Consider the following 20,566-nt stretch of genomic DNA (forward strand, 5'->3'; position numbering starts at 1 on the left):
TCTGGAGAAGAATTGGGGAAAAGTGAGCAGGAGGAGAATCTAATTATTGTCTTCCACATGGGGGCATATGGAGAAGATGAAGCCAGATTTTCACCAACACACACAGTAAAATGACAAGAGGCACCTAACATTTCCAGGGGAACAAAGACATTCCAGCTGACCAAAAAAGAAGGATTTTTTTTCCACTGGTCAAGCACCTAGAGATTACTTTGAAATATGACTCAACAGAACACTGTGTAGCACCTTTGTTGACACTGAAGTTAGAGAGCTCATTTAAGCATAAGTTGGACAATTGAGGACATGCAGAGGTCCCTTACAGCCTGAGTTATTTGATGATTTTAACTAAGATACAAGATATTTTATGATTTTAACTGAGTTATTTTATGATTTTAACTAAGTTACATACAGTGTAGTATTTTAAATTTGATTTCTTCTCTGAAGACAGTGTTGGAAGATTATTAAATACATAATTGTCTTTAATTTAAATCCTATTCTGGAGGTGTAATATGGATTAGTGGAGTCACATGCGTAACTGTGGTGAAAAATAACACAGACTGTAATTCAGAAAAAATTACGATTGACGTCTCCAATTTATAAAATGGAGGTTGCAACACAGATATGACCAACACAAGAACAGTCATAGAAATTTCTGATGGTGTCTTTACTGAATATAAAAAGGCTGCAGTCTTTTGTCATTTAGTCATTTGTGTATACCTGTGGTGGGTGGCTGGCTCAGTTTGTGCATGCTGGCCAAAGATTGCCTCTTGCTTAGTGTGTGTGAGAGTGCTTCTGGGAGGTAATGGCTTAGGGAAACATCAGGGAATTTAATAACTGGAGGTAGTGTTGTGGAGGAAGACATGCACATGGGCTATACAGAAGAGTATCTTGAGAGTATCTGGACATTAAGGACATACATCCTGTAGTGGAAATGACAGGGAACTGATCCACAAGCCTTTTCCTTCCTCCTGTGTGACAGGAGAAATGGATGTGACCTTTGGGTTTCAGCTCAATGTCATGCATTAGGTATTTGGCAGTTCACACTCGCCCTGCTCTACTCTGGCAATATCATATGGTGCAGGCTCTAGGACAAAAGGTTTTGTCTTTTTAGCAGTAAGATTTGTGTTTCTTCAGGATGTACTCATTGAATCTTCATAGAAATGCAAGAAGACTTTCACTGGCAAAGTTAAATTTGCTTGTATACTGGACTTCTTATTGAGACTTTTAATCAAAGATTTTAACTTTGATTTTGGAATTACTTTCAATTCATTGTGATGACTTCTTTTTTAAATTGGAAACAGTTTCTAGGTGGCAGTTAGGTCTCCAGAACACTGCCTGTCTCTACTATGCCTTGTGCACCACCTACTGGATTATTTTTAACTTCCTGCGAAAGACTTATCCTTTCACAGGTCTATGAAATACAGGATTTACTTGTTTCCAAAAAGAAAACCCATAACCCCATTACTTTGGTGAAAAAATAAGTCTTATCACAAATAAGGCTTAATTCATGTCTTCTGTTCAACATCCAGTTGTATTTAGCTACATCATAAAGTGTTCTAACTTTAACATATGGCATCAATAATCATAATTAATGGCGTTCTGGCTGGTGTAAAATATCAGAGGAAAACAGCTACTTATACAGTAATTAAAACAGGAGTTGTTATATAGTCTGGCTTCTGCAAAGAAGTAAAAATTTTGGTTAAAATTAAATTTTTAAGACAACCTTATATTACTTCTAGAAAGAAACACCACTTGATCCAAAATTATCTCAGGTGATGTTTAAATGAGATCAAGCTATGGCTTGTAGAAGCCCAGACGATAAGGGGCTAATGTGTATGTCTCAAACACCAATAATGGGACAGCCATGGGGGTTTGTGCCAGGAACAAGATTTGCTTGGAGAACAGGACCATATGGAGGTTGAGCAGGGACAAACATCCTTGTTCTACTTCCTACAGGCACAGCAAACAAAAGACAGCATCAGTGAAGAATCAGGCATGAACTGTCAACCAAGGGCAAATCCAGCAGGAGGATATGAGACCACCCAAGACCCGTGAAACCCTCTAAACTAGGTCCAGATAGGTCTGAAAGAACAGACTGCAAATGATAACTAATTTGCATAGAAAGCAAGAAACCTGTTCTCAAGGCAGGCAAAACTGATCAAGCCCAGGCACACACCATCTGGCCAAACAGATGACCTCTCTTTCTCTTCCCCTCTTTAATTAATCTCTTCCCTCTGACCTTATCCCATCACCCAAACCCCACTTTTAGCTTACAGCATAGGTCAGTGACTAACATATCTGTTTCCATGCCAAGTGTGTAATTTACTAATAAAACTTTGTGGGCTCTCTCACTTTTGTCATTCCTTTTGACCACATTTACTATTCTTGGGTGCTTCCTTCCCCATAGGGTGGGACATCACAGAACAGACAGACAAGAAACTGAGAAGAGCAGAATGAGACACAGATCAAGATGAAAGCCATTGTCAAGTGCTGCTTATGAGGATGATGACAATGAGAAGGCAATAAGTAAAGACTGCACATAGGACAAAATGCTGTGATGTGTTTTAAGGCAGACAAGATTTACTTAAGTAAAAGATTACATCCTTCACGTCTGTGTCATGGCAAATAGCTAAAGCAGGATCCCAAAATTAACATACAACATCACTTCATACTGCTGACAGTACCTAAGAACAGAGATGAAGTTTCAAATACTGGGAAGCATTTCATACCAATTTCAATATGTGTGCGTGTGTGTGTGTGTATATATATATATATATATATATATATATATATATATGTTTAACATATAAAGATATAAGAAATTTTAATCTTATATAAAAAAACCTGTGTTTATATTTTCGTATTTTATACTCCATCTGGTCCAGTGATGTCAACATATGAAACCTACTCTCACTGAATAAATGTCAGTGTATGACTAAAAGAATTCTTTCCATTAAGAAATGTTCCTTTGAAGAGTTTGCTTTGTAGTAAAAGTTCAAATTAGTAGCACTAAAATAGAAAAAACCTATCAGAATGCTACTGAAAGGAAATACTAAAAAAAAATTAATTTAGCTGGGGTAATGACCAAAATTGGTTGCCTGAATTGTTTTATTTAAAGAAATTTAATTTCTATCAAGAATTAGCGAACATGCACATGCCTTGAGACTCAATTTGAGCAATTTAATCAAAGCTATTATCAGTTAACAACAACAAATCAACATTTTTGTAACAATACAGGCAACAACAGATGTTAGTACCATTGCAAAGAAGGCAAAGTTGTTTCATGATGGTAGTGTTGATGGACAGAAATTCTCCACACTTAAAAACACAAAGCCAGCACCACCAAAGAACCAAAATCAATTCCAACAACCTGTCTATGGCTGACCAGGATGAAGGGCTAGTAGGAAACATGTATATTTAATGAGATTCCCTCAAGGCAGCCTATCCAATGACTAGTGCCTAGATTACTATTTTCCCCTGATGCTGGAATCTGGACATGCAAGACTATGAAGACCACAGCTACACTTCATCTGCTGATACAGTCCCATGTCATCATTCCCTTCCCACCTAATGCAGACCAGCACACACTGGATCCCTTGAGTAACTGGGATTAGATGTGCAGCCAGGTGAGTAACTATCCCACAAATTCTATCATCTCCTGTGTAGAGACACACACACCATCAGACCTTATAGCCTCCCCAGCAGTTGTTACAGACTGCCTAGTCCCTTTGGTATGTGCTTCCAGCTGTCTCAGAGACATACATGTATCTGGCCCAGGTTATGAATGCTTTGTTAACTGAGCTAAAGCCCCTGCCTGCTGTCTAGGTTCAGCTCAGTATCTGCTGGCAGCCAAATAGTGTAGACATACCCTCACCTGGCCCAGTTGCTGGCACCACAGGCATATGGGTTCCTCACATCCACAGACTCCACTCCAGTTGCTGGCACCACTGGTAACACTGGCTGTTGTGACCCGTGGTATGACTCCAGCTGGTAGCACTTAAACCTCCGTAAGCACATATGTACACAGAACAGAGAATCACCTCATCTAAGAAAATAGACATTTAAATTAATAAGACAGGGCAGCTGGCATTTAGGACATCCAGGACATCACCAAATAACTGCATGGACCAGAGACTAGTCCCTTATGCCCCTGTTTCCCTGTGCTTGTTCCTCCCCAGACCACCTAAATCTCTGCCTTTGGTTCCTTCCATACAAATTCACTATTGTTGTGGAGATGACTGAGAGGGCATTTAATGAATACTTATCAATACGTATGTGACCCTTCAATGTACTTGGGCTAGTTCACATCATTAATAGATCAGTGCAGTGAGTTATATAGAAAGTTGAAGAAATGAAAAAAAAAAGGCTAATTAGAAGACCAGGTTAAGTCCCCTGAAGACTCAGATTTGGCAGAGGTAGCTTTTGCCTCTACACCTTGGTCTGTGCAGTCCTGGCTGTGGTAGAACAGCTTGACAGAAGCAGAAAAGATCAGCCTGCACGTGACATATGGACATGAGAGCAGGAGTGCGTAGTTATTGCAAGAGTAGCTGCACAGACTGAAAACTAGCCCAAATAATTGTATTCCTGGAGTAAAGAGAACACATCCTAGCAGAGGGGGGTTAATTTTAAAGTCATGATGTCAAAGTGGTGTAGGGGTGAGTGGGCATTTCTAGAGGCCTTACACAAAAATATTAAAAAATCCTTAACTCTTGAAAATACAGATCTTAGTGTCTTATATTCTCATAGAGAATAATAAGCCTATCTTAAAGGCTTTTTGAATGGTAAAGAATTTGATTTTTCCTATAGGTTCTGCTTCACTATTTTTTTTACAGCTTCAGTAACATACATGCTGAGTTAAAAGGAGTAGAGGAGGGACAGTCCATGGTCTTCATGCAGAAAGAAAAGCTATCTCAGGACACAGCTGTATTAAATTTCACTTAAAAGGCAGTTCTAAAGAAGGTTGTCTAGTGTGTGAGAACAAGGAATACCATTTCCAGTCTGAGAACAACTGGCAAAGAGACAGGGTAGCTATAAGCTGTTTTTGCAGTTGCTAACCACTGGATTAGCAATTGACTGCTCATTTTGTCAATTAACAATTGACAAATTGTCAATTGACACTGCTACATTTCTAGAGCAGTACTCTTAATTTTTGGGTTTTTTTGGTTGCATTATTAATTATGCTGTTACAATGTTGTGAGTTAAATACTTCAGTCTTCTGCTTCTTGAATAAAATCATGTTATTATTGGTACTGGAGAGCTGAGTGATGTTGTTATTTATAAGAAAAGGTCCATATTTGCTTTTGGATGTAACATCATTAAAACAATGTTCTTTGTAGCAAATATCTTTCTTTCCTTAAAAGTAAAATATTTTCAAGACCACTTAAAGAAGCTGAAAGAAGTAACACAGGCTTTTGCACAGAAGATCAAGCTATCTTTGGTACAAAGATAAGAATAAATGGCTTCATCCCTGACAGATATCATTTGGTGGATCACCATCATGATGGCTATTCAAGCATCATACTAGAATCCTCAAAATATTAATGGTCAGCTTTAGTCATTATTCAAACTAGGAAAATAAACAGTAAAGAAGAAATCAATTCTGCTCAGAATCAGACATCTGAATGTTCAGAGAGTATTTTTATGCAATTTATGAATTTATCAGCAACTAAATTAACATCTAAACTGTAAAATAACTGTTACTTACAAAGTTTATCAGCAAATACCATTTACTCAATAAATCCCAGAACTGATGTAGTAACACATTTATTGATCACTTTACCAACTAAAAATACAATTTTATACAGTCAGTCAACAGCAATAATGTACTTTATGAGAAGCTATGCTTTAATGAAATGGTGTTTAAAATATGGATTTCACTATAACTTGTCAAGCCAAGCTTTTACAGTGCTAATCAAAACAACTGCTGAACTTGAACTTTTCCCCTAAAACATCAACAATAATGCTGCAGACAAAGTAGCTTTTCCATTGTTAATGTGGGTTTAGAATTTAACAAGACAACTTCAAAAGGTTTAAAACATCCATAACATTGTCATTACTTCAACATTCATACAGATAAAGTGATACATTTAATACTTTCTAGCATTAATAAACAGTGTAAAAATATATTGTATATATATATATATATAAATTTGTTTCCTTTTCCTGAAAAAACCTAGTACAAACAAGTAGTATATGATCCCCCCCTTCAAGTTTCTTTTACTTATTTTAAAGATTGAAGAGTAGTAGTTTTAAATTAACAGAAACAAAGACATGGAAATAAGAGAATCACTGTTGTGCTCCCCCATAACCTCTTGTCATAGTTACTAAGCGTATTAACCCCTTGGAAATGGTGGTTCCATTTTTGCTAATACCAGCTAGAATTGTGGAACTGGCTGCAGTGGGGATAAGATTTTGCCCAGTGTGCTTTGCACTGGATGATGCCTGGCCCCCTTCATCAAGTGGTTAAAAATCTTTGCTTAGGACACGTTTATCTACTATAGTTACGATTTAGAAATGCTATGCTCAAGTTGTTAATTTGCAATAATGTAAAGAAGATTCAGTGTTAAATTAGTGAGAAAAAGTAAACTTGTAAGATTAAATGATCATGTAAAATTTTTTACCGTGTTGAAAATTTCACAGTGAACACAGTAGGCTAGTACAGCTGCATGTCAATGTTTGCAAAGTCTGCAATTAGAAATATTGCAGGTAATTTTTAGCACACAGCAACTTCCTGGTTGATGAAAGACAAATGAAAATAAGAACAAAAACTAGTAAGCTTCACTGAAGTTTTTTTATAATCGTGTACAATGCTCCAAGGAAGACTATGTCAAGACCTATCTCCATATCCCAACTGCTTAACAATTAAATTTCAATTAGTGCTCTATGTAATCAAAGTCAAAACAGTTTTGCCTCCACCCTTTATGATCAGGTCCTGACAGCATGCATATCCAGATTTGTGCAAATGAAGAATCAAAACAACTAAATCGAATTAGAAATGGATGTTGGAATAGCATGGACTGATAAATAAGCTAGCAAAGGAATAAAGCATAATGTGGATAAATAAAAGGTTCATGACTGAATCTAATTCAAAAATTATACTTCTGTATAAATATATATTTCTCCTCTAATATTTAAATCTGTGAAATATAACACCTTGCTAAGAATAAACTTCAATATACTTATCCAACATTGACCATTTCTCTGCTTTACAGAATGTAAAGACAAATTACTTTGTATTATAAGCATTGTACAAAATTTTCCCTGCTGCAACAATTTGCCAAAGCTGATATATTTTGAACTCAGCACAAAGATTAAAAACAAACACACTTTTTTGCACCATATAACTTGTTTTTCCCTATGATCTTACCTTTTCACACACTACAGTGTAACAAAAGTAGTTTGCCAACACAATTTTATACAGGATATAATTTTGTAGGTTAACTGATTTTACACAAAACCTTTTTAAAGATCTAGTACATATTTAGCTTGAATATTACAGACATACACAGCATTTCAGTTGCATTAATATAACCCTATTTAACAGAGCCCAGGCTGCATTATTTCACATTTAATTACTTTGTTTAAAAATAGTATTTGAGCAAATGAAAGCATATAGAAAGTCATCTGATGTAAAGTGGAACTTAAAATAATTTACCACTGTGGGGATTCAGACTGCCATCTTTTTTCTTATTTTGTTGTTCATCTATAATGTAGCTCCTGATCAAAATGCAACTGAGTGTATTTTTATGGCCACATTTTTAATTTAGTTGAGTGTAACTTTGCTCATGTTTCTGATGTTTTCTGAAAAATGTGCAAAGTAGTAGAAAAACCTTGCATAAAGATAGGTAAGGGCAAATTATCATGAGCATTATCTTTGAGGCCTTTCCAAATGTTTACATCAAAACTCACTTTGTACAGTGCCATAAGCTTTACAGTAACTCACAAAAAAGAGATGTTGTATTACTGTATTTAAAAATTAATTCATTGGCTATTTAGCTGCAATGGAATATGACAGTAGCTTATAATTTTTCCAAATCAGGTTAGTCAGTTGGTCATTTCAATGTGAATTTCTAAATCCAAGGTTTAAAGAGAAAAAAATGTCTCTTCTGTACTTTTGCCCTCATGTATATCCATGTCCCTAAGTAGGTGCCTGTGTGCATGCACATGTGCATGTGCATGAATACAAAAGATAACTTTAAAAAAAAATTGCTTCAGAATACCAGAACTGCAAATGTCTGTCAAGAATGCTGTAATTTCCTCCCTTTTGTTTATGATCAGAATTATTCTTGCTAAAGTCTGCCTTGAGTGCATGATCAATTAGTTTGAATGAAATAAGCCCATTCAAACGTTTTCTGACAAGTCAAGAGTTGTATCTTAAACTTGTTTTTAAATCCACCTTCTCCATAGGGTTTTTAAAGCAATATACCAAGGTTAATATACTGAAAAAAATACTAAATATATATCAACAGATATTTCTCCCTGAAAAAAATAAATTACTTGGACAATGAAGACATGGAGGTTCTATCTGCAATATTCTTTTACTTCTAGAAGCATTATTCTTAGCTGGGACAGAATTCAAAGCATTGGTTTTGGGTTTAAAGAGCCAGCATGAATTCAGCTACAGGTTTCTTGGTAGTTCTAGGATTCTGTAGACTTGAACATCCCTGACCATCATTTCCAGGTAATATTGAGTAAGCCAAATGGGCATTTTGGGGTTGCACAAAATGAGCAACTGAATGTTAAATGATATTTTATGGGCAAACACTCCAAATATAGGAGGTACACATATATTAATTTGAGGTACTCCAGACATTAAGAATTTCACACAAGTTTAAGAGCTGTCATTATGCTTCTGGTATTTAATTGTACAAAGGTTCAAGCAAGACTTGAATCCATAGGCAATGTATGACACTCCTGTTTCCTGTTCCCATCTCATTGTACCACAGCTTTATACTTACTAACAGGTGAGGAACAACTCTGTGTTTACACAGTGAGTGTCACCTTGCTTCACAAAGGTGAGGCAAAGGAAAATACAGGGCCCATGCAGAGCATAGTTTTAAATGGTTTCTTAAGTGTACTCAGCGGAAAGCTTGCTTTCACCCTTACTCACTCCTACTTCCTCACCATGGAGAAACTCCTCTTGTCACACTAAGTTTATGTTAGAATTGCTGAAGAGTGATTGCTCTCAGAACAGGGTAGACAGGTAAAACCATAAAAGCCTCCTTAAATTTTTACCTTTATGGTATGAAGGGAGAATGACAACACCCCCAACCAGCCAAGTGGAACAGCACTGGCTGCAGGACTAGAGCTTGTCCCTAATAAAATTTAAGTTTTTCATCAACATGTATACAGTTTAATTACTTATGCCAGATCCAAAGAGCATGTGTACGCACACACACAAACCTACACAAGTCTTGTGCATTACATTACTTAATACCAACTAAATGACAAGCCAAGAACATAATATTCACACTACAAACAACATACACAAAGGTGTAGTTATTTTGGCACACACGCAAGGTTGACAGTCAGTTAAGAGGAGGACACATACCAGTGCAACGCTACATTTGCTCTTGGCCAGTGCAGAGAATTCTTATTCACGGATGACAGGCACGTGCCCCCAGAATACATGCATCCCTGAAGGCAGGGTTATGTTTTGACTATCATACATGCAGGCACAAAGAATTAAAATTAATTTCATAACTATGTAAAGCCTCGAGGAAAAAACCTATCAATTACAACTTTAAAGTGTTGGTTTTGGAGGAATATACATGAGGATTTTCTCTACAGATGGTTACAGATGGCTGGGATACTTATCACTTGCAAGTCAAACCCATAGTAATCATTCGCCTTTTTGTTCTGCCTAATTCCAGCTACTATAAAAAATATTAATTGCACCAATAGAGGGAAAATATGGAGGACTAAAATGGTACTTTGTGAACAAAGCTTTGCATAATGCTAAAACATTGTCAGACTTTTGAATTTAATTGTCAGAATTTTTAATTTAGGTAAGGTCAGTAAAATAGATGCTTGAATTTAAAATATCTTTGAAAGACAATCTCTATGCTGATGAAAAACACAAACTGTGACACAAGTAGTTTTGAAATCTCCCTTTCCCTTCCCTAAATGAAAAGGCGGTAAGAAGTATTAAAGTTTTAAAAAATAGGGACTAAATTTTGGCTATAGTCTAATATTCAACATTCCCCTTGGAATTACAAATATTTGACTACAATTAATTACAGCTGTTCATATAGGACCCATGAAACTATGTATGTTTTTAAATGTCTGCTTCTCAGTAATGCTATTGTGATAGCTTTGATAACCACAAAGAGCAGGCCAATCATTTTTGGTTTTTGTATTTCCATACTAATGGCTGCAAAACTCCCAGGAAAACGTTCAACTAAAGCTCATGGAGTGACTAAACAAAATTAGTAAGCAAGCCCTAAAAAGAAAATCCCTTTTGACTGCTGCATATTTTACTAAAAAACTACATTATTTTTAGAAAATTATTTATAATGACTATTCATTTGCCTCAGTAAGGATTCTCGTTTCTTGTCCTCAGTCTTGTCAGGTTTTGATGGTCAGGTTAGGCTTCAGTAGACACACAGGTAAGGATTGTGTACTGCCACAGTATTTAAATGAAATTTGAGTTTGTTCTTTAAGGCAGTTATTTCTAAAAGCTATCTAAACTCTCGGATCACATTTCTTTTGGTAGCATCTACTGTAGTAATGAAAGGAAAGATAACTAGGAACAACAGGGTTTTATAGAAGATATCACATAAGACAGTGTTACATAGTGGAAGATGCTGAAAATCAAGCTGGAAATTTAGATGGAATGAATTGAGATGCCCCCCCCAAAAAAGAGAGAACAGTAAACCTTATTAGGTTCCCATGTCCTTACGTCAGACATGAAATTTAGTTACAGTCTGCAGCATGGTGCATCAGAAAAGAATATGCTCTACAACACTCTAAGGGCTGAAAGTGGGGCACCTCCTCAGCTATCCCTTCCTGTCATCTTTGAGGTATAAGCTGTACTTACTGTCCTGAGAGTTGAGGGAATAGCAGATGAGTAAAATGTACTTTGCCTCATTCCCAAGCAGACCTGGAGCTTAAGAGCTAATAATCAAGCAAGTATTTAGGCTTTTAATTTCTACCAATATTAGTGGAATAATAAGAGCTTAAGAACCCCTAATATACAGATGCATAAGATACTTTTATTCATAACCATTATCTTTCACACCAAGCATAGTTAAAAGAGAAAAAGCTTTACTAAGTACTATCTTCCTAGCAACAACTTTCCTTTTAAACTGTTTCATCAGAATGACTTCTTTTCATGTATCACTTTGAGGTTTAAAACTATCAGACTGAAGAAACAAAGAAGAAAAAAGAAATATGTTCCTCAAAATAAAATACTGCTGTCTGAACCATCTTCTCAGGTTCTGATCCCAAGCTTACCATGCCATTGAAAGAATTTCAAAGTTTGCATCAGGTACAAATAAAGTGCTTTGGTTCATGGCAGGGATTTTATACTGCACAAGCAATGCAAAGTAAACTCTGGCAGAACCTTAGCTCATTCCATCAGTCTCTTATAAGTCAATTTCTAGATAGTGTCAGCTTGGATCTGTCTGCACTCTCAATTCCCTGGCATGCCTTCTATCATATTTGTGTGCTGATCTCTCTCACTTTGAACTAACAGCTTAAAACCTAATTATATCTTTAAATCTTCCTAACCAATCACTCCTCCTATATGGAAACATTATGGCATTACAGACTCTGTATTTGGGCACCTGAGAAAGTCTGTCCTTTGTGTACCTAAAAGCAAAGTGTCGCCCAATGTGCCAGACAATAGCTAGCAACAAACAAATGCCCAGGTCAACAGTGTACTCTGGGACCCTGCAGTAGGCTGGACTTCACCCTTTAGTGAGGCTGGGTCCAGAACTTTTCAGTTACCAGTGAGTTATTAGTCAAGTAAAGTCAAAAGGAAAAACAGGGATACTGATTTTGCATGTAACTCAGCTGAAGCATTTATCAAGGGTTGTAGGCTCAGCCTTTTTATTCAGTAAAAAAAACAAGGACTACCCTGGAGCCATCTTCAGGTGCACAGGCACCAATGACAAAGAAGGCTCTTTACATTTAGACAGTTTACTACCATGCCAGAATAATTTAGCCACTGTTGGTATCAAGTATCCTGTTTTCTGCTTTGGAGTGTGACAGGTCCTCAGTGCAACACAGGAGTGGATAACCTTTCACTTTTCAAGAACACTGGCTAATTCTTGGAAAAGGTTCACAAAGTTGAACACTTTGCATCCTGAGCATCTTTACATACACCTAAACTCTTCCCAGGTAACCAAAGCCATCCATGGGAAAAGCCAGTTAAATCTTTACAGGAGCATGTGCTGTTTTGGCAAACTTCCCTCCCGCTTAAAGAAAAACATCAATGTTAATTACAAACAAAAGCATGTCCAAGTCCACAAGGAAGCCCTTGCATTTTGTTTGCTATTGTTGTTTTGGTTTTAGGTTGATGTATGCGCTCAAAGGGTCTTCACTGAGGGTGAAATTACAGGACAGGCTACCACATAATGTCAGCAGAACAAAACATGAACAGTGTAAGGGCTGAAAACCAGTGCTCCCTTTCCATACATTGGCCAAATACAGATTGTTCACCTGCATGGCACATGACAGCATACACTGCTCACCTACGTTTATGTATTGAGTGGATTGCTGGTACGGGTAGGGGGAGAGCAATACATCTATTAACCTTTATTAAGAGTTGAATGTGAAAATCAGGGCACAAGCTCTTTTTGAAAGAAAGCAAAGCAGAACTGCAAAGAGCTGGTTTTGAATACTGAACAACCTATCTTTCATAACTTCAGAGAAACAGAGTAATACATCAAGGTATTTGTTCAGCTCTTGCAGAAAATTGGAACGGCCTTTTCTCTCCTTTAAAACCAGTATTTTAAAAAAAGTTATTTTTATTTCAATTAATTTCTTTTGGCATTCTGGACACCAGCTAGGTCACACTCAGCTGCCTGTACCTTAAACCTGTGGGACTGGCTCTCCCGGTAAGATTGGAAAGCCATTCCCAGCAATACTATTAATCCCAAGTCTAGCAACAAGAGTAAACAAATCCCTTGTCCCTTGGATTCAAATGAATCTATCATAAAATATAGCCCAGTTATAATGTTGGTTTTTTGGGGTAAAATTGCACCTAATTACATAGATATTAATTGTAAATGTCCTTACTCCAAGGGGTCATAAGCTTTCCTTATATATGTTAGAGCTTAAAGGGCCTATGTGACAACATATGTGCAAAACAACTTTCATTTAATAGCAATCTGATTGGCAGTGTTAAGTCATAAACAATATTTTAAACTATTATTAGCTTAATGCCCCCTTCACTTCCAATGTGAGGCAGTGCAAATTTGAAAACAGACTGTGAAAATCCTTAACTATACTTTCTTAGTAAAGTCTTGTTCCTCACCTCTCAGATTAGTACAATAGCTCCATCCAAATCCAGCCAGTCAGAACCATGCTACAGTACACACAAGAACAAAGACAAAGTATAGACAGGAGGAAAGTAAGGGCTGGTATTTTCCAGCTCTTTCTGTTGACATAAAATACTTTAGAGCCTATATTGTCCTAGAAATAGCTTTTTTTCAGTTTTCCAATGAGTGGTATATGACAATCACAGGCTAGAACCTAGTATATTACTACTACTTATTTCCCAGTAGTTTATAGTTGAATGTTTTAAGAAAAGTGCTAGATCCCATAAAAGACACTTAAAAAAAACCCAAAACCTAAAGCAACAGTGAAATGAGACTGCATAAGTAATGGGATATTCTTCAGAAATACTGCTACAAAAGATCCTCTTTTCAAAAGGTTCTCTTTGACATCATCAGGGCAACCTAGGAATGTTTGAGATCTTTTGCTAGAATTGACAAAGTGTGGTATAACTGCTCTTAACTTTGTCTTTGTTGTTTGCTGGTTTGGGTTTTTTTTCCTAAAGCTCAACAAAATAATGTATTTTTTATACCTACATATTTATTTATTTTTGCCAAAATATGCATGAGGAATGTAAAGAAGTGGCATTGTGCTGCATGTAGCTCAGCAGATGTTGAAATCAGTTCCAGTTCCTGAAGACAACTTCTTGACAACATAGTCTCGACATTCAAAATAATTGAAACATGGGATTCATAACATCATCCTTACAAATATATACTCTATCCCCCTCTGTGTTGTAAACCCTCAGCCTTACTTGTTTCCTTGTACTTTATGATCGTATGTGCCTGCATGCTTATAACCAGATACATATCCTGAGTTATCCACCAGATCTTCTCGGCCAGCTCTGCCTTTTCCTTTCCCACTGGCATCAAACCTCTCTTTGTGAGAACCCGTGAATTTTGAAGTATCTGTGAGGCGTGAAACAGTTGGAGATGCAACGGTTTTCTATTGGAAGAAAATAAAAGAAACAAAACAAAAAGACACATCAGAAATCAGCTATTCTTAATAGCGATACTTTTACATGCTACCAAGATTTAAATCTTTCCTAATGACAAAGACTATGCAAATACCTACTAATTCCCAGCAATAGGATGCAAAAGATGTTTGTTTCTTGCCATTACATACAATGACAATAATAATATAGCAGAAAAGGAAATAGCATAAATTACATCAAAACCTTTTGGAAGAGACTTTCAGCATGAGATACTTTTGATTAATAATCAAGTTCTAAGCACTAACAATATGAAGAAGTTTCATCTTGACTTCACATTTTGAACCATGTTCAAAATCCATTATGTCAACATGAAAGCATAAAAGCCTGGCTCCACCAATATAGAAAAAGTACTCCAATACAACTAGAATTCATTGCTTCAAAAGACAATTTCATTCTAAATTGTAGGATTCATGAGAGAAGTAACAAACTGGAAGGACTGAAAGTTTGCTAAGATTAGCAAATTAGCATTCTATGAAATGGCACTGAGGAAAGACTTCCCTTCTACTGAGTTGTATCAGGCTCTTCAAAAATCAATTTTGTATAAAGATAAAACAAATTTGACTATAGAAACAGAAATAAAATTATTTCATATTACAATATAGAAGCATGATAATCTGTGTGCTCTGACTAGGAGCAACCTCTGCAACAGCAGATCCTTAAATCTGTATTTTAAAATCAGATGAAGAAAAAACACACACGACTTTCAAGCTAAAATGAACAGAGTGCCAAAATCTGGGCTTTTTTTTATGTGCACTACCTGTCACTATCTGAAAGAAAATGACCACTGGAGTGTCCTTTGCACAAAACAGCATTGCTAAATGACCTCTAGAGAATTCTGTCTTGCAGTCTTACGAGTACTATTTGCAGAAGTGTTTATTTTTCTATACTGAAAAAATTGGTATCAAGACAGTGCTTTGGAAGAAATACTGGTCTAATACATAGCCTACTTGTTCACATTGACCTGGTAGCACCTTTTAACTAGAAAAACTCCAAATGCAAGACAAGGGCAATATAGTCAATATGTAGTTAATTAAACTTAAATCATATTTGCTTTCCTTGTATTTAAAAACCACTACTTTACTGAGAATCAGTTTTATCTGCATGTGCATACACTCTCTACCATCACATTCACAGAGAGAAGTCTCAGAAACTCTAGTTGACTGCCCTTTCCTTTCCCTTTACCAAATTCATTTTCAGGACAGATTGCTATTCTGAGAATTTGTAATGGTAAGCTTAATAACTTTTTGAAAAAGACGACAGCTTCTGCTCCTCTGTTTCAAAGGTGTGGCATGAAATGTATGAAGTTTTCCTCAACACATAAACTGGAAAAAAAAACATACAAGAATCTTTTACAGTAACATACATACTAAAACTTGTGTGAGTGGATGGAGATGCACACATATTAACACGCAAGAAGAAACAGTAAAACAAGGATTAACAGAATGGCTCAGGTTAATAATAAAGGCTGTTCCCAGAAAACTATTCCCAGTGGTAAACTTGAGAGATGTGGTGTTTATATCAAGACACCTGCATTCTGATAAGACCTCAATACACATTTAAAGGTGCATTAATATGTAGACACATTTCAAACCAACAAAGAAACCTGAGGATGGGCAACAGCTTGGCAGGTTAAAAAATATTATCTTTTTGTCCCAAAAACCTAAAACCGCAGCACAAGGAACAGCACAAATCCAGAGCAAGAGTAACAGTGATCCCACATCCAGTAGTCTTTCAGCCCAAGATGGATCAGAATGCTTCCTGCATCACAGGAGTCGTAATACGTGAAATGAAAATTAAAGGTACTAGCTGCAAGGTGAACATTTTTTCTTCAAATTGTTTTTTACTAAGTAAAAACCGCTGCCTTTTCCTAAGGTGTATGTCAAGTCACTGATATGCCCCTTCCTACATATGACAGATTATTACAATTGAAATCCTGTTGATTTGCTGTTGGCAAAATTCCTATAAAATGGGAGGCTCACCTTGTCTCCAACACTACAAAGTGCAATCAATGTTAATTCCTTGTATATTATGCTCTCACTCCCTGAACTGATGTATCTATATAAAAGATCAGAGATGAGATGCCACTACAAGACTATGCAGAACACCTCATTTCTCCTTTTCCTTCTTTTCTATCATTCTTAGGATGAACATCTATACATTAAAAAGAAAACACTCCTTTCTTGTTAAGGTTGTGTGAACATTTTTAAGGTTGTGCTAAGATGTTTTCATTCAGAAAAGTCTTTGGAAATACAGAGTAGAATATACAACAACTTCATACCCATCTGTCATAGTTTGAAACTGGCACAATGCCAGCACCTCCATGAAAATGTAACCTATCAATTAAATGCTGTGAAATGCAATCTAGAACAGAGCAAAGCAGGCCAAACTTAATAACAAGGGGAAAACTTTATTACACTACTACTACTACTATAAAGGGGAAAAAAATAACTACACAAAATTCGAAATTAAAACCTTTCAAAACATTCCTCCTCCCCCCCACCCAATTCCAACAAATCACAGCGAGACACATTTGGACCCTTAATCCAGTCTTCACCCTTCCACATAATCAATACTGAGTCCATCAGGGGAGAGAGGAGTCTCCCTTGCACCATAGAGCCCCAGGAAACACAGCTGCCACCTCTTGTGTTTCCATGTCACACATGGCACTGCCCAAACACACCGAGCCAGTGTGACACTCTCCTCTCCATGTCACAGTGCTCTCACCACCATACATGGACAGAGACTGCTAATAGGGCTCCTTTAAGGATGCTTTGCCAAGGACAAACAGGAACAACAGTCCCGTGTCTCATTTTGGGACTACAGTCCCCCACATTTTCCCCTGGGGCCGGGGGTCCAAGAACAGAGATCGCCTTCTCTTCTTCTCTGAAGATGGAGGGCATCCTCACACCCTCCTCTGCTGACCTCTGTTCATTCCTGAACTGGTAGTTGCTGGTGGAGTTTCTTGGCTCACCATTGCATCCCCCTAAAATGCAGTCTCTCTTGGAGGAGAAGTTGGTTCAGTCTATGGCTAACAAGGAAAGCCCAGCCAACAGCCACTCCATCATCTCCCCCCAACCTTCTTTCCCTAACAACTGAGGTCCCTGGCTGTCTCTCTTTCCTTCAAATTGAGGAGGAGCAATATTTCACAAAGCCTTCATTTCACGGGAAAGGGTTAAAATTCCCGGACTCCCCGGATGGCTGAAATCTTGGCCCAGAACTCCATCTCCCAGGCTGGGCATCTTCCCCCCACTTCTCCTTCTCCTCTGCCGGCAAACTCCCGGGTGTCTGCAGGCTCTCCATCTCTTTCCCTCTAGGTTGTGGGGGAACAAAGACATCTCAGACGTTCTCCACCCTTCTGTCCTCAGGAGCTGGCCCAGCTCATTTCCCAATCCTTCACCCCCTGGCCTACCTCTGCAGGCCACATGGCTCTTCCCCTCCCCCACCAGCTCATTGCTGGGCAGGGGAGGTCTGCACTCTCCGCTGACCGGAACCAAAGAGAGCGAGTTCTCCTGGGAGTTCTGCTTTTAACCCCTCTGTGTTCTCAAAGACGTGTCCACCTTCAATTGGTCACCCCAAGTGTCAGTATCCAAACCTGATCCCTGACTGGACTGACCTCTTCCTTCCAAGAAAATTCTTTTCCCGTGTCAAGCCACGACACCATCCTGGGTTCAGGAGCAACCAGAAGCAGCTAGTGGTGCAATATATAACAGAATCATAGAAAAATCCTGTGACTGAGCACTACTGAGCCTTGCTCCATCATCTTTGCACTCTCCCATCAGGTATTTATATACATGGATATGGGATTCACCCTTGAGCCTTCTCTTCTCCAGGTTACACAGTCTCAGCTCCATCAAGCCTTTTGTGATAGGAGAGATGCTCCAGTCCCTCCATCATCTTTATGGTCCTTTTCTGGACTCTCTCCAGTAGCTTATCAGTCTTCTCCAGGGAGCCTAGAGCTGAATGCAGGACTTCAGGTAAGATTTCACCAGTGCTGAGCAGAGGAGAAAGAGCACCCTCTTTGCTTGGCAATACTTCTAATGCAGCTGAGATACCAGTAACATCCCATACAGCAAGAACACCTTTCCAGTTCATGCTTAGTTTGGTGCTCATGAGCAGACTGAGGTCCATTTCAACCAATCTCCTTTCTATCTGCATGGCCCCCTGCACATCATACTGGTGAGTGGGACTCTTCCTCAACGGTTGCAGGTTTTTGCACTGCTTGCTGAACTTCCTGTCAGACCAGATCTCCAACCTGTCAGGTCCCTCTGGATGGCAACCATCCCATCTGGATGACCTATCATCCACTCCTCCCAGCTCTGTGTCATCAGCAAACTCACTGAGAGTACACCACACCCTATCATGAAGATGATTAATGAAGATATTAAAAAGGACTCAACTCAGTATGGACCCCTGGGGTACATCAGGTTTTTCAGCCTCCAATTAGACTTTGCACTGTTCATCAGTACCCTCAGGGCCCAACCATTCAGCCTGTTTTCAGTCTACTTCAGTGTCTGCTCATTCAGCTACTACAGTACCAGGTTGTGAGACTCTTGTAAGAAGCCCCACCAAAGGCCTTACTGAAGCCTAGGTAGACACTGTAGTACTCTTGTCTTACTCTATCTACTTGGGCAGTCATTTAATTGTAGAAGCTTACAGGTCAGTCAAGCACAACTTTCCCCTGGTGATCAGCCATGCTGATTACTCCTGATGACTTTCTTTTCCTTCATGTGCCTGGATATGATTTCTAGGATTACCTGTACCATTATTTTCAGTGTCTTAACATGAAAAGTTTATCCATAAAGATTCCTCTATGAGCTGATGACTTATTTTTAGTGAACAGCCTTTATAAACTGAATGTGCAACCAACTGTTCTTATCAAAATGGGTTTTTTTCTGTTTCTAAACAAAATCAACTATGCAGATTAAATTGTGTATTGAGCAAAAGGCAAAACCAATTGAAAGGGTGGCCATGAGCTCATTCTCTACAATCCATCATTATAGCACAAGGTATGGGGAGGAAAATTAAAAAAGGGGGGGGGGGGGGTGGGGTGGGGAAAGTTGACCATCCTTCTTAAGGGAAGAAAAATGTAGGAAGAAATATAGTGAAGAGCACAACGGGCAGGATGAGAACAGTTTCCACAATAGCAAGTTACTACACTCCCTTATTTTTCACAATGAATCACATACAAATGATTCTGCCTTGTCATATAACAATTCCGCTAGAACTGTTTACTATCTAGAGTAAGTTATATAATCTCTCTAGTTAAATTATTCTAAAGGCAATAAATTTCTTGGGGCCAACCTCCTCCACTTTTTTTTTTTTTCTCTGAGACTATAGAAGCCTTCATTTTCCATCTCTTATTTGCACATGCAGTTAACCACAAAGTTTGCATATCACAGAACATGTCCATGAACTTCAATTTTTTATTTAAAAAAAACCTCTGTTTTAGGAAGAAAGTTTTACCTAGCACAACAGACTCAAACACAATAATTTAGTGTTCCAAATTGATTTATTCTTTTTTTTGTGCATTTTTTTCTTAGAAATTCAGTATTTTTCCTCACTTTGTCTTAGCATGTACAAAGAGGTGCTGCTAAGATAAATGGCTTGGAGCATGTGACATACATGGAAAAGATGGCAGGAATGTGTTTATAAAGACTGAGAATTTAAAAGGAAGAGATAAATCTTATTCCTGTCCTCAACAGAGACAGTTCAGAAGTAAACAATAATGGGCATGATTTGGAAGATATAAAATTCCAATTAGACACATGAGAATTTTTCACCACTGTGATTGGTCAAGTTTGGAAAGAATGGGGATTCTCTGTCCCTGAGGATTATCAACACTTAAAAGTACTAAGTCACAGAACAGTTTAGGTTGGAAAGAACCTTTGAATATGAATCTTTATCCAGAATAAGGCCCTGCTCACAGCAAGGCTCAAAGAGGACTTCTTTCATAGTTTCATAGAAACTTCTCCAGTCAAGTCCTGAACACCTCCAAAGTCCCACAGCCTACATGGGCAACTTACTCCAGGGACTGACCACACTGCGGGTAAGTAAAAAACTCAAAACAATCCAACA

At 37.8% G+C, this 20,566-nt stretch overlaps 1 protein-coding gene across 4 annotated transcripts in view; it reads right to left on the reverse strand.

Annotated features, from left to right (window-relative positions):
* Positions 1 to 5,744: 5,744 nt before the first annotated feature.
* The window catches only part of TPPP (tubulin polymerization promoting protein), a 65,378-nt gene continuing 50,556 nt past the window's right edge, over positions 5,745 to 20,566 (reverse strand). For all 4 annotated transcript variants that reach the window (XM_021540501.2, XM_021540504.3, XM_021540502.3 and 1 more), the window contains one exon: positions 5,745 to 14,442. In XM_021540501.2, coding sequence (XP_021396176.1) covers positions 14,248 to 14,442 — 195 coding nt within the window. In that variant the 3' untranslated portion in view covers positions 5,745 to 14,247. The remainder of the gene's footprint in view (positions 14,443 to 20,566) is intronic.

This window comes from Lonchura striata, chromosome 1 (genome assembly GCF_046129695.1).
Source record: "Lonchura striata isolate bLonStr1 chromosome 1, bLonStr1.mat, whole genome shotgun sequence".
Classification (NCBI taxonomy): domain Eukaryota; kingdom Metazoa; phylum Chordata; class Aves; order Passeriformes; family Estrildidae; genus Lonchura; species Lonchura striata.